General features: G+C 45.9%; 3 protein-coding genes across 3 annotated transcripts; all 3 read left to right on the top strand.

The window, feature by feature from the left end:
* Positions 1 to 4975: 4975 nt before the first annotated feature.
* Positions 4976 to 6552, top strand: MELLADRAFT_116821 (uncharacterized protein; the record flags this gene model as incomplete). The annotated part of the gene is made up of 3 exons (XM_007411324.1): positions 4976 to 5122; positions 5262 to 5936; positions 6014 to 6552. 3 exons carry the CDS (start codon positions 5096 to 5098, stop codon positions 6056 to 6058), a joined length of 747 nt encoding a protein of 248 aa, XP_007411386.1.
* Positions 6553 to 8658: 2106 nt separating this feature from the next.
* On the top strand, positions 8659 to 10262 carry MELLADRAFT_88032 (uncharacterized protein; the record flags this gene model as incomplete). The annotated part of the gene is made up of 5 exons (XM_007411325.1): positions 8659 to 8852; positions 9195 to 9289; positions 9472 to 9567; positions 9635 to 10146; positions 10254 to 10262. The coding sequence occupies 5 exons, from the start codon at positions 8659 to 8661 to the stop codon at positions 10260 to 10262; spliced, it is 906 nt and encodes a 301-aa protein (XP_007411387.1).
* A 3886-nt stretch (positions 10263 to 14148) lies between these two features.
* MELLADRAFT_88031 (uncharacterized protein) lies at positions 14149 to 15935 on the top strand (the record flags this gene model as incomplete). Its single annotated transcript, XM_007411326.1, has 9 exons — positions 14149 to 14206; positions 14270 to 14340; positions 14428 to 14793; positions 14865 to 14981; positions 15041 to 15187; positions 15253 to 15318; positions 15406 to 15501; positions 15576 to 15697; positions 15773 to 15935. The coding sequence occupies 9 exons, from the start codon at positions 14149 to 14151 to the stop codon at positions 15933 to 15935; spliced, it is 1206 nt and encodes a 401-aa protein (XP_007411388.1).
* Between the last annotated feature and the right edge of the window lie 101 nt (positions 15936 to 16036).

The following is a 16036-nucleotide window of genomic DNA, read 5'->3' as shown; positions in this document are numbered from 1 at the left end:
TTAAATAGTGTAATGAAGTGAAAAGAAACAATTAATAAAATGAAACAGATACAAAAGAAAGAAAGTCTATATAAATATAAGACTAATGATAGTATTAGAAATGAGGTTGAGTGTGAATACAAGGGATATGACTTACTCTTTTCCTCCTGTGCAATGCCAGATGAGGAAAAGAATCTATGTGTGTTGTGGGGGAGGACAAATCCAAAGGAGATTTAGGGTTGAGGTTTAAAGTTGCAAGAAAACAACTATGATTGAACGGCTAATGTGGGATTGAGTATGTTAGTGTCTATTAACTTTTACAGCAGCCAAAACTTGAATACAAAAGAGACAAAATGTGTCTCTCAATAGTTGTGACAGGGTACAGAGGTTTGGGGGGTGAATCCAGATGCAAGAATATCAATTCATCTACTTCCTCCATGATGATCAGCTTCATACCATGCTTATATCAAATTCCATCCACCTCCTGTTCCGACCAGGGAACCTATTTAATGCTGGCAGTGTGGTGTGCTTGATTTGTCCTGAAAATTCACACTTAAATAACTCAAACCACAAGTTAAAACTAGTGTCTCTTCTGAAGAATAAATCAGGAAGTTCTGGTTAGTTGGCTTTGAATTTGGGGAGGGCCTGATGATGTATTGCTAGGTGTCTTTGGCTAGTGATATTCCAAGTGTGATGAACAGAACATTCTGGGAGGATCTTTGCATGAGTATATAGTACTGATGCAACTGAGATAAATGTTTTGATGAGGTGATCTCAAGATTCTTCTTAGCTTATCCCTTGGCTAATATGCACAGTCCTCCTCACTATTGGAAGCCTAGAACATTTTCTCAAGTTGCAAGAACCAAATGGACCACATGTACCATAGCATTGGATGAGAGATACAGGAAAGAGTGACTGACCAATGTGAGATATTTGTGTTGGGCACATTTGTGACTGGTGATCAACAGCCACACTCCAGTTGACTGAGGGAGAGCATCGGAGCCTCCCCAAGGCAAGGCGGAAAGTGTGGAAAGTGCGGAAACCGCAGAAAATACAGGGTGACATACAGGGTAGACGGGGTGAGCACATTGTTTTCAGGATCCCAAAGCAGAAAGACATTTTGAAGCTACTGCCAATGCAGGTTGTTCCAACCACACCTATCATTCAACAAAAAAAATCCAGCCGAGCTACTTCTCAACAAGCCAACAACTTTTCACCCCGAATTACCAGGCTCTCTGATTGTATTGAAGCAGATTGAAATTAAAGAAAGATGATCATGATCAGTAAGGATCTCAATTCGATTTTGACGGACTTTATTGTATCAGATCACTTCAGCAGCATCCACCAAGCATAATTGAGAAACAATGTTATTACTGATAACATCTTGAAAGAAAGTCTTGCTGAATTATCAAAGTCTCGAATGATAACAAATGATATCATTCAAAACTTTGATCACAATAATTGTTGTACTTGATTGACTTGAACAATCCATCATGAGATGATGATCTTAGAAAACAATTGATGCGGCTTCAAGATAGATCTGTCTACCTGATCTCGGATTTTCCAAGATAACACACCACAAGTGTAAGACAAACTATACAGTAGAACAAATACCAACATAATGCTTGATCTTATATTTCAAACAAAAGGACTCCAATCAAGTGAAAGAGTAAAAGATACGTGTCAATTGTAAACAATCTGAATATCAGAGTGACCGTTGTTTTGTGCACCAGAGCAAGCGTTATCAACAACATCGACCTTCCTTCTTTTTGGTTCAACCTTTTGACCTTTCATCAACAATCGAGATGAGGTCTTTCAAAAGAACACTGATAGACCTTGTTTCTCACGGTTCCCTGTCTCTTTAGTTGTGTACCCAGTGTTCTATGTTTGTACATATTGTTTTTATTGCCCAACCCTCTTCTTAGGTTGAAACGTGTTTGAAGGAAGCCACCTTCCCAATTCAGACGGTGCTCTTTGAGTGCTGTCTGTACAGCTCAGTATGAATTCCGCACTTTCAAAATCCGCGCGGAATTTTTCCGCGCTTTGTGCAGGCTCCAATTCTTTGGAGTGAGGATAGCGGTACACAAACATGAAAACCCAACCTGAAAACCCATGGACAAAACCCCTGACAATCCGATAAACCCCAAAAACAATAAAAACAATTGGGTTGTCATGGGTTTTGGCCATGGGTATTCAGGTTGGGTTTTCATGTTTGTATACCACTGATATCACAATCAGAGAACAACTAAGATTTGATGAGTGTCAGGATGGGGGTGCAAAATAAATAATGTGCCAAGGCGCGTGCCACACCTACGCGTAAACCACACCTAAACATCTTGAAAACATGGCGGGCACACCCAAAAGCCTGTATGCCTCATAGTGAGAAAGTGGGGCTTTCCTCATGTTTATTTTCTTATAAACCCCATTTCCAAGCTGTTTTATGACTCAACTTCAATTAACAATTGACCTTCAAACAATCCATCTTCTATCTTATCAGCAACAAATATGTATTTAAGGTTGGTTAAAATGCATTTCCTGATTTTTTTTCACATTTTTTCATGTTTTTTCATTTTTGCGTGGTGAAAGGCCACGCCTAACACGCCAGTGGCGCCTAGACGCACCCGTTTTTCAAAAACGCGCCAGGGCGCGCCTTTCTACAAGGCCGCACCCCCATCCTGAGATGAGTGTAAGTAGCCAGCCACTGGTTATCAAACACACTTCAGAGCACACCTGCAATTGGAGGAGGGACTTAGTTAACTTAGCCAGTCTTCAACCTCAAGTTCACCAACCAATTGTTCAATAGGTGCTTTCAAACTAGGAAAAAGTCGAAATGTTCACAAGAAAAAATGTGAACTGTGTAACTATTTCGCAACTGTGTAATTACAATACATCTGATACATCGCTGTAGTGCAATCACAAAGTTCAACTTTGTATTTGGAGGGGGCCTCCCAGGGCCTCCCTCCTCCTCCCTCGTAGGGCCTCACAATTTTGAAGGAGCAAAAAAGCATGTAATGAAAAACTATGATTGCACTACAGTCTTGTATCACATGTATTGTAATTACACAGTTGACGATTTTTCTGGTGAACATTTCGACTTTTTCCTAGTTTGAAAGCACCTACTGACAAGTTGGTTATAGTATATCCAAAGGTTAAGTGCAAGATATTAATCAGGTTGTGCTAGAGAAGTCAATTTTGTAAATGAAAGATTTAAATACAACAAAGCCCCTTGCTGGCATTTGGTGGCCTGCCTGCAAATTGCAATTGACAACATGTGTTGGACTAGCAATAGCATGATGTTCATCAAAATTTAGAAGAGGCCCCTAAAGTGTGAGAATCACAAGATAGCCACACTTTTAAAGTTGTCTCTGCCGGTCTCTTTATTTTCGGAAAAGAAACTCAAATACAAAGTAGAGGCCATCCTATGCCACCATGAAGCTTGCTCATCAAAACTCGGCAGCTCAAAAGCCTCAGGATGGGCGTCTGGTCTGTGTACAAATATGCACGTACAACATGAAGGATGCCTCTGACTTGCGAGCAGAGGGATTTGCATGGATTGGTGACATCTTTAATTGCTGTTGAGACATGGTTCCAATGGATTGTTTTTTAACTTATGACGGAATACCTTCTAACTTTCATCATTCACCATGTTCCACATATTTCTTCTTCTTTGATTTTGCATTTCACTTGAAAAGAAGATCTGCTATTGAGATGAGTAAAATTACATCTTGAGGAAAATGCAAATCCAATGCAAAAAAGTAGGCAACTCAAAATCTAAAATTCCTATGTTCACTTTGAGCACGGTCCGGAGGTTCTTTCTGCGTGAGGTCCTCGTGGTTTGCTATCACTCCGTTGCTTTGACTTCAAGCTTAATTAAGCCCCTCGTGCGCTTGTGAGGGGCTCAGCGAAGCATATCTTTACTTGCTCTAACTCATATCACTTCAGTTTCTTCCAAGTGTTGGTGTTAGACTTGAGTCCAGAGGACGCATTCCTCCTCAGCTTGCTCTTCTTCAAAAACCTAAACATGTACGCCACCACAGAGGGTGCCGGTGACAGGGTGTCTGACAAGAACAGAGTTATGCGAATTTCTAATCACGAAGACCAATTTGAAGCCAAACAATCAGCTGAAATCAGCAATCTCCCATACGATGTCCCAGCGGTTTGAGGTTTGATAGATGCCGATGACTGGAGAGTCCCGCGACTCGGCGTCACGTATGTATCCTTGTCCTTCCGAGTTTGCAATAGCATGTGTTGTAAGAGGTGACTGTGAGTATTACATGAACTGAATCAAAGAGAGGCGAAATCACCAAACTCAACGCTGGACTCGGAGCGCATTACAAAATCACCCATGACTCATGAGGGATTCGGTGGGGGTTGAACACAGTGAGCAGTTAAATTGTGAGCAGTGCCACCATATTGACTGCAAGACGTATGTATGTATACGGTATACCTCCTATACCGCCCGGGTGGGCACCAGACATAGTTCAAGGAAGCTCGGACAAAAAATTTATGTAGTCAACAAGTGTTCGATTAGGATGGTGAACATGTATGTACATAAATACAACATCAGCCACTGCCATCGATTCTGAACATCCCTTCTCATCCCTTTGCTTGAGCGTGACAAGTCAATCGTGAGTTCAAGGCTGTTCAAGGCTGTTCAAGGGAATTTGTACAGTACAAACAGTGAACTTGGCAGGAATGACTCATGAGGGTGAACGAATGACTGAATAGCTCGTCATCTACTCTCCTTTAGCAGTCTAGACTCTACTAGAGTCCTTTAGCTCACATTCTTCTTTCCTTTTCTACCCATTCCCCCGGATCTCAGCCGGATTGAAATCATTTCCCTGTCTTGTCAGCACAATCTACAAAAGTAACCATCCCTCGAATCGGTTTAACCTACAACCTTAACCCCTTTCGAAACTTGCCCTCGGCTCCAGCGGGCTCGCGAGCTCAGCTCTATCTCCCTCAACCTCTTCTCGCTTCATTCCACCCGTCTCAAGTTAGTCATCATCTAGCCGACAGGAGCCCTCGACTGGGACTGCCTTCATCCAGTCTTCTGGTGCCTTGGATTTCGTTGTCCATTGCTCTTGCAATTTCATCACAACTTTCAAGTTGCCGTATGATGCCACAATACCATTTTGGAAAGGTGCGTGCGTCGTTCATGATTAGATATCTTTAGCGTTCCATGCGCAAAATCTGTGATGACAACATTGATGAAATCCAATCGATTTATCGCGTTTGCCTCTCTCTGCAACGTCCGCGTCTTTGCATTCCGTTCAACAAAGAACCCATCTGGATCGGAAGAAAACCGGAAGCCGTACCTGACTAAGCTGTTCTCTTGTCATTCGAGCCGAGTCTTTGACGACCCACACGCGCCAGCCTTTGTGCGTCGCCAAACCATAGATCTACAGAGATCACTTTGTTCGGAACCTTCCACGCTTAATATCACCAACAGTACCGATCAATCTCGTGGTCTTCGGCCAAAACTTCTTCGCACCCTACGCTCCTACAGTAGCCTCAAACCTTCAATTGTTCACAGTCAAAGTGCTCCATTCTTTTCAAAGCCCCCTACTCCTGATATCAGTCGACCTTGTTCCATTTCGCCTGTGTCTTTCAATCCGCCATCCGAATCCTCTCAGCCTAGCCGGCGTCGTTCTAGACTTCAGCGTGATCCCCAGCGCCATACTCGCTCACATTCTAATGGATCCGTCTTCACAATCGCTCAGACCCCCTGTCCCCAAGAACCTATCCTCGTAGCTCCGCCTTGTGACCGCTGGCCAGCTCAAGAACGAGACCACGAAAAGTTGCACGAGTTGACGGACGAGATGGGAGCCTGGCTGAGCTCTCTAGCCGAATCAAGTTCAAGAGCTCGAGCCAGGCATCTGGCCGGCTTAAGTCGATTGCCAACATCCACAAAGGAGCAGGAACACCGGAGACACAGAGTTGAATGGGATCTACAGGTGAAGAGATGCTGACTTTATGCAGTGATTTCATCTTAGTGTTCATATGACTTATGTGTTAATGTTTTATCTTGTAGGCTCCTCCAAGCTCACCGTCATTCACAGTCAACTCAGGAGCATAGTTCTACTACGAAACCTGCCTCATTAACTCTTGCTCGGATTTACGTCCTTTGAGTTCATCACTCAGAACAGTTGAACAGTTAACTCTAAATTTTACATATAACCTTAGCCATTAACTAATATAAAACAATTACAAACTGCTTTCACAAATGAAAGGAAGAGTTCTGATTCTGATCTATGCCGACTTTCATGCTAATCATTGGAGTCATCTTCTTATTGATATATCTTTCTATTCCTTAGATCGGATCTTGTCTTCTTACTCTTCATACATTTTTTTCTGATTGGACCTTGAAAGTAACCTTCTTTTCATGTAATCACATTTGACCAAGTTACGATCTACTCTTATTCACTGTCATCTCCCTTCCTTTGTGTACAAACATCAAGTATATAACCCTACTGACTATTTACTAGCTGTCATGAAGATATTGTCCCGTACATTTAACTTTAAGCTTAAGCGTTCTTGAGCCATGTTTAATATCTACATTCGATTCAAATTATCTTGCATGTCACTTGATGAGACAGGCTTTGGCGCCAGCTTTGCTTTTGCTTCTAGCTTGCACAACTTTTTGCGATGGGTCCATCAAAAAGTTATGGTGGGTAGCGTCCATTATGGTCATTTCAGATAAGAAGTCAAGGACAGCCAAAGTGTGTCCAGTTCGAGTAGTTGTTTACAGCGCATGAAATCATGCAGTAAGGAAGATACATTGATCACTCAAACGGGCAGGGATCTGGTCATCAAATAGAGACATCTTTTTGGCATATGAGTCAATGTGCCAATCTATATTCCTGTCTGCTACATCCCTTGTATCATGATCCATGGCCCAGGTGCAAGCAATCATTTGCACGAAATCCTTTATATCTGGCGGATGGGTAAAATTGAAATCTTTCCGGAGAAGAGGAGAATACCATGCACATCGAATTTAGACCTACTGGACATATCAAGACGATGATCTCCGAGAGACAGATATACCTCGACTCACGGAGCCATGTCAACGTCTGTTTTCCTCGTGTCACACGCTTCTTAGGTTGCTTGCTAATCTATAGAAATGAGATATCTATCAAAGACTATTACTTAATTTCGATGCCTTATGGAGTCTTTAACATTGATTTGTCAGTTAGACTTGTGATGACAATGAACATCAAAGCCGTGACTCTTAGAATTTGCTCAACTTACCCTTAGGCTTCATGGAAAAGAATAAGTATGCTAACCTCTTCATATTCCAAATTAGTGGTTCATACAGCTGAAAAAGATATAGAAAATCTTGTGAAGTAGAAGGGTAGCTTCTGATTGAAATCTGAGAAACTTGTTGGCCTTCCGATTTTCTGAATTCCACAAAAAGAATTCTGACCGAACAGAAGTGGGACTACGAAAGATGCAAAGTAATTATAAATCTCACTTTTTTTCAAGATTTCAAGTTCAAAAACGTTTGCATATGGAGGTAGACGAGTTGAAGAATTGTAAATAAAACTTCTTTCAACCGGCAAGAGTCTGACGATGATACAATTTTTTTGAGTACCACATTCACAACTCCAAGTCCTCACAAGATGTGTCCCTTTGCACGCTTGACTCTAAACATCTTAATCAATAAAAACTCATACATACAGCCCTTTGCAGAATTGATGACTTTGGAAAAAGAGAAAACACTTGAGTTTTCAAAAAAAACCTGCGAGTTTTTTTCAAAAACTCATTGAGTTTTTCAAAAACTGAGCGAGCTCTTTCTCTTTTAGAATTACTGGGCCAGGTTTCCAAAAAAAACTCACTGACTTTTTGAAAAACCCAGCAGCTTGTTGACAAAACTCGGTCACTTTCCAAAAAAACAACCCTGTGCCAGCAACGCAACGCACCGCAACACGAGTGTTTTTTGGTGCGTTGCTCCGCAACACGCAGCACAAACCTGCATTACATGCTGCGCTGCGGTAAGTACCGCAACAACAAATGGTGAGGTCAGGTTGCGCGGCGCCTTGACCGTCGCGCAACACAACAGGCGCAACAGCGCCAAAAAAACGCCGAACTGTGATTTTTTTTGGGCAGCAACGCAACAAATGTTGTTGCGGCCCAAAAAATCCATCGATTTGACAAATGATGTTGCACTGCGGGTCAGGCCGCAACCTAGAATTTGATTCTATGTTGCGCTGCGGTCAGAAAAACCGCAACGCAGGCGCAGCGCAACACGCAACACCTGCGTTGCTGGCCCAGGGTTGAAAAAAACTCGAGGTTTTTTTTTCTTCAAAGTCATCAATTATGCAAAGGGCTGTAATTGATGTCTTTCATTATTCAAGAAAAAATGTTGAACACACACAATCACGCTCACTCATTTTTTGTACAAACCTCAATCCCAACTCTTTGAAGCTCAACATCTGATATGCCAAACAAAATTGGCAACCAGCCTTGATCCAAGCTTTCAGTTTGTGTTCTCCGGGTTGCTAAAAGTACCTGGTATCGGGGCTAGCTCCGTCTACCCCGAGTCCGAGTGATTGTAGCCCTGGCCGGTCATATGAGTACACCACGGGGGTACTTTGAGTCCCGACCTTGGTCTGCACATGGTCGGGTCAAGTGCTGGCCCTACTCTCGCCTGCTGGCCAGGCAGTGGTCGCCCCAGGCATGCCCTGGCACGGTCGGCCCCTCCGATGCCCCCCTGGCCAAAATGCAGCGTGGCGCCTCGCCGGGGGCCGCCCATGGGTCGCCCCGCATCCACCTGCTGCCCCAATGTTCGCGATCCAGCCCACCGGCCGCCTTCTGGCCGAGGGGGGGGGCCTTGGCGATAGATCCCAAACACCAGAGGAAGGAATCTCAGGGTGGGTGTTTGTTCTTTCCAAACATCGTGTTTGTATTATACAAAAAGTAGTTTCCTTTGGGTTTCCTCCCACTGCGCGCAAGGAGTCAGTGTGTGGGAAGTTGTTGAGTATACCAAACAACAAGGTGTTGAGATCAACACGCACACCCTGAGACATCTCTCGAAACAAAACGCATGTCAAGGTCACATCGCAGAAGAAAGCATGAGATCACGTCCAAACAATCACATCGTGATCAGCCACGCATGAAAGATGCGTTTGGAGCATGATGCAGCCAGATGAAACAGCTGAAACGCCTCAGCACGAAAGCCTTCTATTACAACCTTGACACGCACCTCGAGTCAGAGTAACACAGCCTCTCGGCAGCAGAGTGGACCTCACCGGTTTCTCCTTGGGGTTTGATGGCATTTCTCATCCAGTCAAGCAACTGACCCCGGGCGGTAAGATCATTGTTGTTTTTCTTAAACCGTGTCCGTTTGATTTTTGAAACACGCACGCACTCAATTCCACCGAAATTTCCTGCACCATTTCCTCTCTTCTGGCCAATTGCGTTCGTTCATCGACTATTTTTCTCAACATAATCCATGTTGATATGCCCTGACCCACGTTTGTTTGTCGTCAGCCAAGAATCCCAACTTCCCACCCAAATCAACTCACACAAGCAACCTCACGTTGACCGCGCCTCTCGAAATGGCTCACAATCATCCTCCTAACCCATGTATGTTTTTGTTGATTCGAACTGCTTTTGAGTGTGTGGGGTGGTGACATCTCTCAAAAAATTGCAGATTTCCAACAGCTCTCAAAAGTGCCCTCTGTGTCCAACTGGAAGTGTTTAGTGTGCGGACGGAAGGGCATGGAAGACTATGGCCCCCACTCACACTCGGCGAAACACCTGGAAGCTGTGGCGCGCTACAACGCTCGTCAAGCTGCTGAAAACATGATGATGCCTGGCCTCCAAGAGCCAGACCCACCCGGTGCCATCTCGCCCGCTCCTGTCCAAGATAACATCTTTGATGAAATCACCTCTCGCTCTGATACTCCAGAAAGGGCTCCCTCTCCTTTCACTGCGCTTCACACTCTCGCAATGGCGGAGGAGCGTCAGATTTCCGATTCAGATGACTCCGATGGAGAAGTTGACCTTCAAAAGCTTGCTGAGGCTTTTAGGGTCATGGAAGAAGATATGTGGGGTGAAGAGGGCGACGAGGCAATTGATGCGGCCGCCCTGGAAGCGGATTTGCGCACGTCCACGATGCCTGTGGAAGAGGCTTCCCAATGGTACCCGTTTAAGAAGAAAGAGGTCAGCTAGCTCGCAATTCTTTATCCTGATGTCTTCGTGTTCGACAAAATAATTCCGTATATAACACGTTCATCCAATTATTCATTCTCCACCAAAGCACCTCGTAGGGTTATTGATTATTGGATCTACTCGAAACATCCTATCACGCTCCCAATACCACCGAATCCGTTCAATTCTCCAGATATGCCTTGTTCGTCTTCCTGAATGGGGGGCATTACGTGCTTTAAGTAAAAAGCTAAAGAACAATCTTGGTCTGCGGGTCTCCGAGCGGATCAGTCCTCACGGCACCCCGGTATTTGGGTTGAAAGTTCAGACAATTGTCAGTAATGTGGGTCCTCCGTCCGTTTACTCTTCTTCATGAGCGTTGATGGTCACATTGACACCCAACGCTTTGGTGTTGCAGGAACTTGCCAATCCTTTGGTAAGCCCGCACCTGGTTGTTCTGCCCGAGTTGCCGACAAACACCACGCTAGATCCCATCAACCGGTTGTCTCAGTCGCAAAAATGGCGCGAAGGGTTCTCCCGAGACATGCGGGTGCCAATGGTGGTATCACGTGGCAAACACTGGTTCATATACGAACCAGTGCAAACCGTTTCGCAAGCGGTTGTAGTGCCGGCGTTTTTTTATCAGCAACATGGAAAGACCCTGGCCAAATGCCTCCCGGCGAGCGTTCAAGAGGATCCAGAACACCCATTACTGCTCAAGTTGTGCATCCCGGCCGAACCTTGTTTTGACTCGATGGATTTCCAAACAATTGATGTGAAGGATTTCTGGCGAGGAACCGCCAACATCATCTTAGAAGACGGCACGGCCCTTGCTGATCGCTGTGGGGGTCATATATCTCGTGGGCCCTTTTTTAACCATGTTATGTTATGTTTGTGTGGTGGCCTTTAACGTCCGGCCTGATGATGTCTTTCATTTAGAAGACTCGCCAATCGGGCATCGGCCTTTACCGATGACCAATCCTTGGCGTGAGCAAGCCCAAGGTCGCGTCATCAAGCACATCCCAATCAGCTTGTACTCTGACAATACTTCCGGGAATGTCGGGAAGAAATGGAATAAACACATGAGTGTTTTTTTTACCCTCGCCGGCCTACCTCCAAGGATGACCAACCAGGAGTACAATATCCATTTCCTGGCCACTTCGAACTGTGCCTCCGCGCTGGAACTACTGGACAAGGCTGTTGATGATATCAAGTAAGCATTACTTGAATTACCTCTTCAAACAGTGGATTCATAAACAAGTTTGACCTCTGGCTCTTTCTTGGCCCAGTGACCACAGTGCCAACGGTTTTTTTGCTTACGACCACGTCAGTGGTAGTGAAGTCCTGGTTATGGTCGTGGTTCTATTCCACTTGGGCGATTCCCCGATGCACGCTGAAATCAGCAATACAACCAATCCAGCTAATACTTTAACGCCGTGTCGCATATGTGACTTGCAAGTTGGCCAGATGATTGAGAAGAAAACAGAACAGTACGTTTCTGATTTCATCGGCGTCGATTTAGATGGCGAACAGGTTGGTCATTTCGCTGGTTCTCTATGTCACCCTGCTTCTTACACACACATGTGACTGACGAATCAGTCGCGGCAACTGCAGTTCTCTTTGCCCCAAAGGGATTGGGAGGTCACTCGCGCTCGCGCTCACGACATCTGGGCAATGGCACAGATGCCGCACAGCAAAACCGCGGTTGAGAGTGAAGCTCGAAAGTACGGATTTCGCGATTCGGTGCTTGATTACTTCATCAAAAAGGTTCACCTGGCTTACGACTCGCCTGAGACCTGTGATGTGCACCAGCTTTGTGAAGGTTTGAATGACCAACTGGGCGAGCGGTTGTTTAACCCCATGTTGAGGTTAAAAGGTTTGTTCACGGTGTTCAATATCTTCCATGCGTACAAACATCCTGTCTGACCGAGTCATCACAGGTTTCAATGGGCATCGGGATACTCCCATTGAGACTTTTCATGTTCTTCTACTGGGTATTGCAAAATACCTCTTCAGAGATACTATGAAGTCGCTCGGAATTCTGAAACCCGGCTCATCACGTTGCCGCGAACTCTCGGCGCGGTGGAGGGATTTCAACACGAAGGGTTTGAAGATCCCGCCTATACAGCCAACTACTCTCATTAATTTTTACCAGAGCCTCGTCGGAAAGGAGTTCCGGACGGTCCTTCAAACAGTCCCCTTTGTATTATTTGACCATATCCCCAGCAACAAACGGCACCTTTGGACATCGTTGTGCCTTCTAGGATCTCATGTTTTCCAGACCGAAATTGTGCATATGGATAATTACCTGCAAGACATGGAAGAGGCGATTCTAGTTTTTTACTATCAGCTTATTATGACTTCGGCTCAGTGGGTTAACAAGCCCAAGTTCCATATGTTGACGCACTTGAAAGACTCCATCGCACGATTTGGACCGCCGTCATTATTCATGACCGAGAAATTCGAGAGTTACAATGCGGTTCTACGTGCCGCTTCAGTCCATTCAAACCGCATGAGCCCCGGTCGAGATATCGCAAACACCTTCAATAATTATCAACTCATGCGAGCTCTCCTTTCAGGGAACAGCTTTGTCGACAAAGAGCTCCAAGCTCGGGTTTCAGCAGGTCCCAAAGTGCAAGGACTTCTGAAGACCATGCCGGAAGTATCTCAGGCGTTTGGACTCAATCCCAAACTCGATCGGGTGTCTGTGTTCGCGGTGGGACGTAAGTATGGAGTCTTTCACTTACATCGGCTGCCACTGACCTTGAATCTCTTGCAGCGCGTCATGAAAGGGCAGAACACGAGCAAGTGCCTGTGTATCTGCTTAGCGAAGCGCCCGGGGTGGTGTGGCTACAACACTCATCTGTCACATTGCGCAACGGACAAGTGGTCGAGAAGACAGACTTTGTTAAGGTTAGATAGTCTTCCTTCTCGCCACCTGTTTCAACAACACACTAACAGGGACACTGTCCAAAGAATGCGCGAGGTCACTCCGTGGGGCAAGTCGTGGCCATGTGGAAACCGGAAGGAGTAAGCGCCAGCTCAACCGTCATTCTCCTGCAAGACATTCAAAAGGGACCGATATCGCCTTTTTATGGGATGCGCGAACTTGTCAGGACACAACATCAAGTATGGGTGAAATTATCAGTCAGTCTTTGGGTCTCCATCCTGCCAGTGTTTTGGGAGTTCTCACTGACCGTGTGTCCGCAGGACATTGCCTGTCTGTTAAACGTACAACATAACTGCCATCGCTCGTTGTGCTCAGTAATTGATGGACGCAAACAAAGGCTCGAAAGGAAAGATACCACTACCTCAGTCAGTAGTGTCAGCCATCAACAAACGGACCACTATATCCTCAACAGTGCGAGCCATTACTCGGCTGAGGTACATCACGAGGTGGCGAACTTGGGCACTCGAAGGCAGACTGCTGCTGAGTGGTTGGAAGCCCTGAAACAAGGTTTACACATTTGGCGATCTGTCCCGGTGAAACCACGGAAAAAGAGGGTACCTAAAGGGAAGGGAAAACAGACACTGGCTGAATTAGACTCAGAATCAGCATCCGATTGATCGGTTTGCTCTTGAAAAGTTCCAACTTGCAATGCAATCTTGTTCTTCCGCGTGCCAATGCCACTGAGCACTTTGCAAAACATTGTGTTTGAATGTTTTTGCAAAATTCCTTTGGTCTGCTCCAAGATTATTTCCTTTCAAGGAAATAATCTTGGAGCAGGCTCGCGTGTGGACCAGCGCGAGGGCCCCCTGGGCCGTCGACCAATCAGCTTCAAGCCGGGGTCTTCACCCCTGGTTTGACGCGTGAGCCAGGTGCTGCGCCGTTGTCCTTCTTAGACAGCTTCACCTTTAATTCTCCTTTAAAACACCTCATTGATTTTTGAGCGAGTTCAACAATTGCACTCGCCTCGACTGCTCTCTCTTCCTCTGTATTTCGAAAGTCATCTAAGACTCACTTTCAAATTATCCACTTTCTACGGCTCCATAATCGAACATCGTTTAGTTTGCAGCATGTCTTCTCAAACATCCCGTGCCCAACCGTACTCCCTATCGACCCCAAGGGTTCCCAGTAAGCCTTCCGTAACCATTCCTTTCCGTTCTTGATTGTTTTGGAAATGACCCGTGCCTCAAGGAACTCCCTCTTTAGGCGCTACGGCACTCGCGCATGCCCAACGTGGCCTCAATGGGGGGACCAATGAGGGTGTAAGTCTCAACCGATCTCGCCCTCAAACCAATGTCGTGTGCCGCCCCATCGGCTGCTTCTACTGATATCCGTACTCCCGTTAACAGCTTGGAAACGACGCCGGTTCCCGTGATGGGGCAGCTACCGATCGAATCTTGGCAGCGATCTTGAAAGTCGAGCGCGAGATGATAGTGCTGTCTGACCACATCCACCAGGAGCTCTCGACTATGGCTCTCCGCGTCGAGGAAGAGATCGCAACCCTCACCAATAAGGTTGATGAGGATCTCGCGTCTGTGTCAGACAAGCTTGACCAAAAGTTTATCACTGTGTCAAATAAGCTTGACCAAGCCACTGATGCGGTGGATGCACTACGGGCAAATGGCCCAGTGGTTGTTCAGCCACCTGCGGCATCAAACACCTTGCCTGGCCCACCAAGCGCGCCGGAACCTTGGAATTACTCCAACAAGGTCAAAGTAAGCTTACCCCTTCTCAATTGATTACCGTTTTGTGTGTCATTGATGGTGATGCCTATCTTTCAAAACAGGATCGGGTGTATCATTTCGCCTATGACTGTGTGTCACTGGCCGAGATCGCCAGTTATACGGCACTCAAGTCACCAAATGGTGACGTGATAGTTCACTCCCTCTTTAACACCATCAAGGTAAGCAAACTACTATCACTCTTTGGCCCTACTCTCGCGCTCTGACATCACACCTACAGAGAAAGATTAGAGAGATTCCTGGCGATTGGGCGACTCCTCAACTGCCCCCGGTGGTCAATGGCATTCAAGATGTTGCGGCCACCCAGCGGTACACGACACTGGTGAAGGACGCGGGTAAACACGCCCGTGAACGTCTCCACAAAGAAGTGAGTCCTCTCACTCTTCCTGTCTCATTGTCCTGTCGAAGTTACTGACAGATGTTATGCAACAGGTGTTGCATAACATTCGCAAAAACGAGGGCAGCACGGTCCCCAGCTTGAAGAGGCTTGCTCATCGAGTAAGTGACTGGGGTGTTTCCAATTGGGTGCTTTGTTTTTATCATTTTTCTTTCAACACACTACTGACGCAAGCACCCCTTGTTCAGATTGCGAAACATTGCAATAGGACCGAAGAACATCGCGATGTGGATACCTTGTGGGCTCAAACGGCGTGGACTCAACGAGTCCGTATCGCTTACCTCGTAAGCACCTTTTGTTTTCCGCGGCGATCATCTCGTTGTCATCACTGACGACAATTTGATGGTTCTGACACTAGCGACGTGAGGCGATTCGCATCTTTCAATCAGTTCGAGCCGGCGGGGGCACAGCCAATATCTGGCACCGAGTGGACAGCCAGCTGCACCTATTGGCACAGGAGGAGCCTTTGTATGCTTCCGCGTAAGTTTTTTATATGCGGACTGATGCGCAAGATGCACGCTGATCAAAACTTGGAGGTGTATATTGTTTATCCAGGTTCTACAAGATCATTTACGACGAAGATCGCGCCACTTTCGATGGGAAAGGGTACTTTGTAGACATTGACGTAGGGGTCACTTTTGACTTACCGTCTGATGAGGAGATCAGGGAAAAAATGCAGGTTTTGGAAGGAGCGGGCCCTATGGCTCTGGACGATTGACCGAGTACTTCATAGCCATAGCGAGAGGATGCACTTGTTTTCCGCGTTTTCATTTCATTATTTCACTCTTGTTGATAGGAAACGAGCTCGCTTCAACAAAA

The sequence above is a fragment of the Melampsora larici-populina genome, assembly GCF_000204055.1.
Source record: "Melampsora larici-populina 98AG31 unplaced genomic scaffold MELLAscaffold_24, whole genome shotgun sequence".
Classification (NCBI taxonomy): Eukaryota; Fungi; Basidiomycota; class Pucciniomycetes; order Pucciniales; family Melampsoraceae; genus Melampsora; species Melampsora laricis-populina.
Note: the sequence above shows the minus strand (reverse complement) of the source record. Positions and strands in the feature narration are given on the sequence as shown.